The 9,576-nt window shown below is 46.4% G+C and overlaps 1 protein-coding gene and 1 pseudogene across 1 annotated transcript; one reads left to right on the top strand and one right to left on the bottom strand.

Annotated features, from left to right (window-relative positions):
* Positions 1-6,788: 6,788 nt before the first annotated feature.
* LOC125516601 (NADH-ubiquinone oxidoreductase chain 6-like) lies at positions 6,789-7,965 on the bottom strand. Its single transcript, XM_048681982.1, has one exon. It carries the CDS (start codon positions 7,842-7,844, stop codon positions 6,789-6,791), a length of 1,056 nt encoding a protein of 351 aa, XP_048537939.1. The 5' UTR covers positions 7,845-7,965.
* Positions 7,966-8,409: 444 nt separating this feature from the next.
* On the top strand, positions 8,410-9,033 carry LOC125516600 (annotated as a pseudogene).
* The last annotated feature ends 543 nt before the right edge of the window (positions 9,034-9,576 follow it).

Below are 9,576 nucleotides of genomic sequence, written 5' to 3'. Positions count from 1 at the left end.
CTTACACGGTTGGGTTATAATGGGAACCCCTTGACAGTTCGCCTTAAATAAAACTCCTCCAGCAAGGCCCAACCTTGGTTTTACCATTTTCCACCTAGGCTCTTTTTCCCTTGGGTTCCATGAACTCAAGGGTCATCTTTATTTTAAACCCCCCCCCCGGGCTAGTGCTCCTCTGAGTGTTGGTCCGAAATGGGCAGCCTGCGGGGCCACCTCGGGGCAACTCGAGGGTTGGTTTTACTCGTAGCTTGACCTATCCGGTGTGCCCTAAGAACGAGATACGTGCGACTCCTGTCGGGATTTGTTGGCACATCGGGCGGCTTTGCTGGTTTAGTTTTACCATTGTCGAGATGTCTTGTAACCGGGATTCCCAGTCTGGTCAGATTGTCTTGGGAGAAGGAATATCCTTCGTTCACCGTGAGAGCTTGTGATGGGCTAAGTTGGGACACCCCTGTAGGGATTTGAACTTTCGAAAGCCGTGCCCGCGGTTATGGGCTGATGGGAATTTGTTAATGTCTGGTTGTACAAAACCTGAAACTAAACTTAATTAAAATGGATCAATAGAGTGTGTGGTCGTGATGGTCTCTTTTCGGCGGAGTCCGGAAAGAGAACACAGTCTCGTGTTATGCTTGAACGTAGGTTGTTCTAGGATCACTTCTTGATCATAGTTTCTCGACTATGCCTTTGTAACACCCCGGATGTAATTTACCTTATATGTACTCCAACTCTTGCCTTTTCCGGCACTAAGTTATTTTATTTTCCTCGGGTTCAGGTTTTTTCGGCACTAAGTTATTTTATTTTATTTTTCCGGCACTAAGTTATCTTATCGTGAGCACCCCGTTGCTATTCTTGAAGAGACTGGACGCAAGACTCGCAATAAGTCAATCAAATTCCTCAAAGTCAAGTGGTCACACCATTCCGACCGTGAAGCCACCTGGGAACGCGAGGATCACCTCCGTTCTGAGTACCCGGAGTTTTTCCAGTCCTAGATCTCGGGATGAGATCCTTTCGTAGTGGTGGAGTGTTGTAACACCCCGGATGTAATTTACCTTATATGTACTCCAACTCTTGCCTTTTCCAGCACTAAGTTATTTTATTTTCCTCGGGTTCGGGTTTTTGTCTCCGTGTGTTGTTGTCGTTGTCGTGCATCTCATATCATGTCATCATGTGCATTGCATTTGCATACGTGTTCATCTCATGCATCTGAGCATTTTCCCCGTTGTCCGTTTTGCATTCCGGCGCTCCTATCTCCTCCGGTGGTCCTTTCTACCTTCTTTTCATGTGTGGGGGTTAAAAATTTCCAGATTGGACCGAGACTTGCCAAGTGGCCTTGGTTTACTACCGGTAGACCGCCTGTCAAGTTTCGTACCATTTGGACTTCGTTTGATACTCCAACGGTTAACCGAGGGACCGAGAAGGCCTCATGTGTGTTGCAGCCCAACACCCTTCCAATTTGGCCCAAAACCTACCAAAACCCTCTCCATCATCTAGAGCATTCGATCACGATCGCGTGGCCGAAAACCGCACCTCATTTGGACTCTCCTAACTCCCTCTATGCCTATATAAAGGCCTCTCCCCAAAAATCCCGGATCCATTCTACCCTAACTCTAGTCTCCTCCCACCTCTCGCCGCCGGATGCGTCCGCTTCGGGCCGGACATGTCCGACTGGCCCCCCCGCCGCCACGTGGCACATCCCGGTTTGCCCGGTCACCTCCCTCCGCCGCCGGCCCGCTCGGCCCAGGCGCGGCCCTCCCGGGCCTTCGCGCGCCCGCCGCCACGTAACTCCTCGCCCGCGCCTCCTCCTCTCCATCCGACGCCGCCCGACGCCGCCCGGCACCGCCGCCATTGCCGGCCGCTGCCGTACCGGGTCGCCGCCGCGCCGCACTACGTCGGTCCCGCCGCCCGCTCGTCGCCCCGTCACCGCCCGGCGCCGACGTCGCCCAACTCCGGCCGCCCACCGCCTCCTCCTCGTCACCGGCGTGCGGCCACCGCCAAGTCTGGCTCCCCTCCGATCCGGCGTCGAACCTCGGGAAGTGCGCCGCCTCAGATCCAGATCCGGTTTATTAGGGTTGACTCCATCCTAGTTTTCCGTTATTTTTAGCATATTTCATCATGCTATAACTCCGCATCTGTAGCTTCGTTTTGGGCATGTAGCAAATCAAAATGTTTGTCTCAGAGAGTACATCATTTCATCTCAGTGCATCATCTTCATTTGAGCTCATGTTGATGCCCGAAATGCTGTTGGAAGAGAGCTATTTGAGTTAATTGTCAGATCTGTTGCATCAAATAGCTATTTGTCATTTTTGCCATGTTTAATGTGTGCATGATATGCTCCTGAGTTCTACATGAGTTTTGTTATATGCCATGCCATATTTACAGAGGTGCCTCCCATGTATTTTTGTGATGTGTGTGGTGACTAGCACAAGCTTGCAAAATAGTGCATTCGTTAATGCTGATTTCAGGGACTTAGAATTTTACTAAGTCCTTGATCTGTTTTTATCAATATGCCATATGTTCATGTTATTTCCTAGTGATCCGTGCCTCTTTTGAGGATGATCAGTAAGGATGATTTGTTAATATTGTGGTTCTATATCCATCCATGTATTTGTTTGCAATTATGGAGCACCCTAGCTTGAGTCAATCGAGCTCTACTTTTACTATTTCATGAAACCTGGCAGATTGTTTACTTGTTAGCGATTTTGCTGACGATGTCGTTGTTGATCCGTGCATGCCATGCTGTTGTTCTTGCCATGTCTAGCTTATATGATATGTATTCTTGATGGGTGTATTCTTAGTTTGTCATTCCTTGCTCTGTAGTGAGTGCATCGAGCTCGTAAACATGCCTACTCGCTAAACAGATTTGCATGTTCCAGTTTTTCTCTAAGTCTGTAGCCTGATTATGTTTTTGCCATGTTCACATGCTTGCAATTGTATTTTCTAATCCCTTTTGGCTCATGGTCACTAAGGGACTTTTGTTAAGTGCTTTGAGTAGCTTCATGCCATGCCTTGTTTTGCAATGATAAGTTCCTGTAGCATATAGTTTTCATGCTCCAAAGTGTGCTACCTGATCTGAAATTCTAGACTTGTGTTAATTTCACTAAGTATGAAACATGTTTGTCATTTGCACTTTTGCCATGCTTGTTTGAACCTGTTATTGGTTGAATTGGCCGTAGCTCAGTGTTCATATTTTGTCAAACATCATGAATGGATCCCTGCCATGTATTTTGTTGTCATGTTTGAGTGCTGTAGCATAGTTATCTTGATGCTTTTAGATGGCTACTTGCTGTTTATCGCAGACCGTTGCCATATTTGTTTTGCTTGCCATTTCCAAACCGTGCATCCGATTTCGGTGATCTTTATATCGATTTCAACCGAAATCACCTCACCTTTCCAGTGGCACTCTTGGATTTCCAAGTTGAGTCCAGGTTCAATCATTCCTTGTCAAATCTTGCATATGCATCACATATCGCATCCCGCATAGCATACCATGTTTGCATCATGTTGTTTGAGCTTTGCACGTGGTTGATTGTGTTCCTTTTGCTTGTTTGTCTTGTTTGGGTAGAGCCAGGAGACGAGTTCGCTAACGAGGAGCCCGTTGAGTTTGCTTTTGAGGATCCAGTCAACTCTGACAACTTTGCAGGCAAGATGATCATACCCTTGAAATCACTTCTATCTTTGCTTGCTAGATGCTCGCTCTTTTGCTATGCCTATGCTATGATGCCTACCACTTGCTTATCATGCCTCCCAAATTGCCATGTCAAACCCCTAACCCACCATGTCCTAGCAAACCGTTGATTGGCTATGTTACCGCTTTGCTCAGCCCCTCTTATAGCGTTGCTAGTTGCAGGTGAAGATTGGAGATCGTTCCTTGTTGGAACATTGTTTATTGTTGGGATATCATTATATTATCTTGTTATCTTAAGGCATCTATATACTTGGTAAAGGGTGGAAGGCTCGGCCTTTTGCCTAGTGTTTTGTTCCACTCTTGCCGCCCTAGTTTCCGTCATATCGGTGTTATGTTCCCGGATTTTGCGTTCCTTACGTGGTTGGGTGATAATGGGAACCCCTTGACAGTTTGCCTTGAATAAAACTCCTACAGCAATGCTCAACCTTGGTTTTACCATTTGCCACCTAGCCTCTTTTTCCCTTGGGTTTCCGGAGCCCGAGGGTCATCTTATTTAAACCCCCCTGGGCCAGTGCTCCTCTGAGTGTTGGTCCGACTGAGCTGCCTACGGGGCCACCTCGGGCAAACTTGAGGGTTGGTTTTACTCGTAGCTAGTCTCATCTGAGTGTGCCCTGAGAACGAGATATGTGCAGCTCCTATCGGGATTTGTCGGCACATTCGGGCGGTGTTGCTGGACTTGTTTTACCATTGTCGAAGTTGTCTTGTAGAACCGGGATACCGAGTCTAATCGGAATGTCTCGGGAGAAGGTTTATCCTTCGTTGACCGTGAGAGCTTGTGATGGGCTAAGTTGGGACTCCCCTGCAGGGATTTGAACTTTCGAAAGCCGTGCCTGCGGTTATGGGCAGATGGGAATTTGTTAATTATACTTATTGCCGAACCTCTTAGTATGATTATCCTATGTCTGATTTTAGTTGAAAATCAGACAGACTTATTATCAGTGCTCCAAGCTCCATGTGTTCTAGGGCTAAGACTACATTGGTGTAGGCTCCCCTTATCCTTCCTCTGGCATTCGCCGATCGATTTCTAAATGAGTGGAATTTCGATTCTCTAACTGCTCAAATAGCAATGGTTTCCTGTTCCGCATTGACCCTAGGATTGGCGGCTTGGCTTAAAGAATATGGGATTCTCTTTCCGGTGGAAAATTGCATCTGAAAATGAGACTGAGACCTACTTTTCGAATTGTCAGAGGCTATGAGATCCACTTTCTTTTGGAAAGGAGAAGGGAGAAGCAGCATTTCAACTGTGTGAGGATGGACTCTAGACCCACTCGTTCTGATTCTGTGATTGCAATTTCTCAAAATGGATCATAAAGTTGATCCTGTTTACTAACTCTCTCTCGAAGTAGAAGTACCGGACCAGGTAACCAGAAGATAAGGCCACTCGGCAAGACTGGACTAGTTTAATACGGCTATCTAGTGGAACACTATATATATAGGACTTGTAGAGCTTGAAAAAGCTTGTTTTGGTCTTTTTTTCTCTTTTCTGGGCACTGAACTTCATAGACAGACTTACCAACTGATGAGCCAAAGTAGAAAATTTCTTCTTCCTGGGAGGGGCGGACTCTACGTTGGTAGATCGAACTTTCATTTCTTCCTTCCATTTCATCTGTTCAAGTAGTCTCCTTTTCAAGTAGATACGCTTTGATACCAGACTGGTGTGCATTCTATGCTTACCCAGCGAGCGAAGGAGCGAGCCAATTCCTCTGTTCCGGTAGAGCCAATTCCTTTGAAGAATTGTTTACTTTCTTGTCTTTCCTCCAGTGAACAAAGTGGAAGACCAGGTATCTTCGTAGTTGGCTCTGGAATGATTGCTTGCAGGATTTCATATTTTCCAGTGATCAGCTTAGTTGGAAGAGATAGATAGGATAAGCGAATGCCAGATGCGCGGTGTGCCAATCAATCCAATTTCGTGAGATCGAGTCAAGATAAGAAGGAAAAATTCTTTGGAGTAAAGTCGCCTGGAAGAAAGAATAGGAATTGATCTAGCTATAGTATAGATAGAGTGTCAGATGAAATGCTTGACAAGGCAAGGAAACAGAACTTCCACATCCTCTGTTCACACTACCTGGATTGGAATTGGTTCTATCGAGATATAATGACTTGAAACAGGAATTTCTTGGTAACTGCTGCTTCTTTGAAGCAAGTGCTTTCGGGTTGGCTCTTCTGATATGTGTATTTGCTACCCATACGGAACAATTTCATTGATGAAAGATGGATGGCTATTCTCCACATTTGCCAGCACAGTGCACTTTTTCTTCTATTTCGTGATTCCTTTCTTTCTGTCGCCATTTGAAAATGGATTTCTCCTCCTGGTTTTAGTCACACACGTCTTTTCCACCTAGGAAGGATGCCCCTACGATCATTCCATGCTCTGCCTTCGCCCGAGCGGTCCCCAGGGAAGGAAGCCAATAATGGGAGTGTCAGGGCGGAACTTCATTAATGAAAGGATTTGCACTGCCCCACCGTGCCGCAGGGACGAACTTCAATAGCCCATCATAGCACTCTCAGTCAGGGGGTTAGGGAACTCTTGAAGATATCGATAGAATAACATTTCTTTTTCATAAGTTTCAGTGGACGCAGAGCCAACAAGTGCAGTTTTTCAGCGTAAGGTCAGGTTACAGAAAGGCCTATTTTGATAAGCAAGGCATTGCAAACAAATAGGTAGAGCAGAGAGCTAACCTAAGGAGCGAGCTTGTTGTAGTTGGTCTAAAGGGGGAAATAAAGGACTGTCCCGCTACTACTTCCTTGATTCCCGGGAAAGAAGGAAGACCGAGGGTAACTAACTCTTCCTTCTGAAAAATCTATATCCCAGCTCGTTTTCATCGAGCCTTCCCCCCGTTTGGAGTATAGCCAAGTGGTAAGGCATCGGTTTTTGGTACCGGCATGCAAAGGTTCGAATCCTTTTACTCCAGAGCATACTTATTCTAGATAAATTATTGACCAGAGGAATTGAGAAAGGGGATGCTATAACCAGACCATAGACCGTTGTCACATTCACTTTTGAACTTAGGGAACAGTGAAGAAGCCTCATACCCTCCTCTTTCCCCACCAAACCAACAAGTAGTAGGTTGGTGGGCCTCGGTATCTCTATTTGCTAGATGGGTACCTACCACTCTAATAGTTCTAATTCATTGTTTTTTATCCCATAGGAAAGAAATGCTTCAAGCAATTTTGTCCTTTCCTCCTCCATCATACGACGGTCTTCACAACCTTCCACCGGAGGCTTTTCTCTGTTTTCCTCCTCTTTAGCCATTGCTTCTTGAATCATATCTTTGATCTTCTTTAGGGGCAATTTAAACATGTTCGCATCCCGCGGGAAGCGGAAAGCCAGAAAGAGAATTTCCTCCGTTTTAAGAACCGAAAGGAGTTTATCCAGATTTTGTACCAAACCCGGGAAAAACCCTAAATGTTGTCTTAAAAAATCTATATAAGCAGGGTTATAGGAATCCTGAGATTCCCCTCCCTCCGCTTTGGAGGAGAAGCTTCTTCTATGGCTATGGCCAAAAGGAGAAATAGTCCTGTTCATTATATTCCTCCTAGAATCCAAGGCATTTCGTCGGAATACATCCTGTCTTTTCACCTTTGTAGTCCTATGCATAGTAAGTACTATAGCCCCAATCATAGCTACTAATAAAATCAGACTAGAAACCAAAAACCAGACGGAATAGTAGGTATAAAGCAAATTGCCCAATGTTTCCAAATTAGTCCAACTTCGTACCTTTCCGGCATAAACCGTATATCTCAGAGAGGTCGTATTTCTGTGGGTTGGTAGTAATGGAATGGTTTCATTATCTAAAATGAAGAACATTTCCCACCAAAAGATCAGTCCAATAATACCACTCACTGGTAAATAGCGCAATACTTCTTCGTGAATCTCCGCTATTTGAATATTGAACATCATAACCACGAATAGGAATGAAACGGCAATAGCTCCTATATGAACTACTGGGGAGATCATAGCGGAGAAGTCGAGACCTAACAAAATAAGTAAACCAGAAGTGTCGCAAAAGACTAGGATGGGAAACAAAACGGAATGTACCGGATTTTTAGCACGTACAACCATCAAACCAGAGACCAAAGCAGGGCTCGACAAAACAGAAAGTATCATGGTACGTCGTCCTCCCTTGAAATGGAACTTGAATGCTGGAGCAAGAAGACGCATTCAAGTCGATCTATTACAACCAGCGCGGTTGTTCGTATTTCATTTTCTTCTTCCAAGCCGACGCTCTTCTTATAAAAGAAAGCACTCACTGAATTAATTACTGAATCTCGTCTTTCTCTTAGCGCCGAGAATTTTTTACGTGTCCGGGTCGATCAGAGGTTCGGCTTGCTTCCCCCCACCCTCGCCTATGAAATGGATAACCCTTGCTGCCATAGCAGCAGGATTTTAAGGGCTTCTGTTGAAGCAGAATAGAGGAAGCCATGCATTCTTTCAAGAATCTCCAACCCACCCTTTACCTTCTCTTTCTATCCTATAAAAAGGCGAACATCTAATCTAGGCCGGTCGCCTTTCTATGAAGGCGAGCAGCCCAGCCCCCTTGTTGAAATTTGGATATTAAGGAAGCTTATTTCGCAATAGCAGCTCCGAGAAGCTGGGCTTAGGGTGCGCCTCCTGCGGTCGTTTCAGTGACTCAATTGGCTGGCTTCCCTCAACTCAGAATGGTGTCGCCACCTCTCCCAGGACCGGAATGATTATCCTCGCCCGATGGGTCTACATTCATCCCTGAATGTCGTCGGGTACTCTTCACTTCCCCGCCATTCTTGTAACCGTCACCTGTAATCCGCGCAGGTGTGTCCGCACCCCCTAGAGTGGACGAGAAAGAAAGGATTTTTTCTCGGAGCAACCCCCAGGTTCCAGACCCAGGAGTTCACTTTCCCGTATGAGCATTCGGTACATATATAAGTCAATGGAAGAGTCAAAGGGTCACCACTACTGAGGATCTCCCCCCTTATCTTAGAAGGGTCGTCTGAGGGTTCGCCGCGGTTCATTGCTGTGCTTACACACTAGGCTACCCTTCTCCGAAAGCTCCGCGGGACCACCTATCACTAGTCTTCGGCCGGAGGGGTTTATTGCACAAAAAGGCGGGACACGGGCTCCCGTAGAGGAAAGCCCAACGAATGTCAGATGCAAAGCCCCGCACCTCATTAAGATCATATTGGCATACTCTCCTAAAAAAAGAGCAGACCCCATTGAAGACGGGAGTGAGGTACAACAAGGCCATTTCCGTCCACCTTCTCACGGAGCCGTACGTGGACGTTACCGCTCATACAGCTCCAGCCAGCAAGCAGTTAGCTTTCCTCTAGAAGTCATGGAAGTGTGGATAAATCGACAGAAGGTTTTTATTTATTAAAAAATCGCCCTAACCGTCCTAAATATGGACGGAGAGCGGTCTTGAGTTTTTCGGGGTCCTCGAGATCGCATTTTAGGTCGAGTAGAGACGTTAGGGAGTCTGTGGGCTTCCCTTGGCATTTCAAGATGGCCTCTATCGTCTTTTCGAAGAGCCTCCGTTTCCGTCAAGGGGCATTTGACATCCAGAGACAAAAGCAGTCCCACACGAAACTGGGAATTTTCCCCAATGGACGTAACCAGCTCTGCTTTCGCGGTCTCAAAAGGAGAAGCCCCGAACGCTTGCTGTTGCTTTTTTCTCTTTATTCCTTCTAAGCGAGCCTCTAAAGACTCTACTCCTACTTTAAACTTAGAGTCCGATTCTTCCAATTCTTCCAAAGACAAAGTAGAACTTCGTTTTGAGGAGTTTGCCCCCCTCGCCGCCGTCCAGCCGGCGGCTACTCTGGGATGGATCGAGGTTTAGGCCAGGGGGCTGCTCCCTTTCTTCTGGCTAAGGAAAGGACCTGCGGGTGGCGTTTCCGGTAAAGGGGGAATCTCAAGGAGGGTC

This window comes from Triticum urartu, chromosome 6 (genome assembly GCF_003073215.2).
Source record: "Triticum urartu cultivar G1812 chromosome 6, Tu2.1, whole genome shotgun sequence".
Classification (NCBI taxonomy): domain Eukaryota; kingdom Viridiplantae; phylum Streptophyta; class Magnoliopsida; order Poales; family Poaceae; genus Triticum; species Triticum urartu.
The sequence above is the reverse complement of the archived record's forward strand: the minus strand, read 5'-3'. Positions and strand labels throughout refer to the sequence as shown.

Excerpts from the sequence above, each read along its gene's own strand:
- LOC125516601 (XM_048681982.1), bottom strand. The coding sequence starts at position 7,844 with ATGCGTCTTCTTGCTCCAGCATTCAAGTTCCATTTCAAGGGAGGACGA.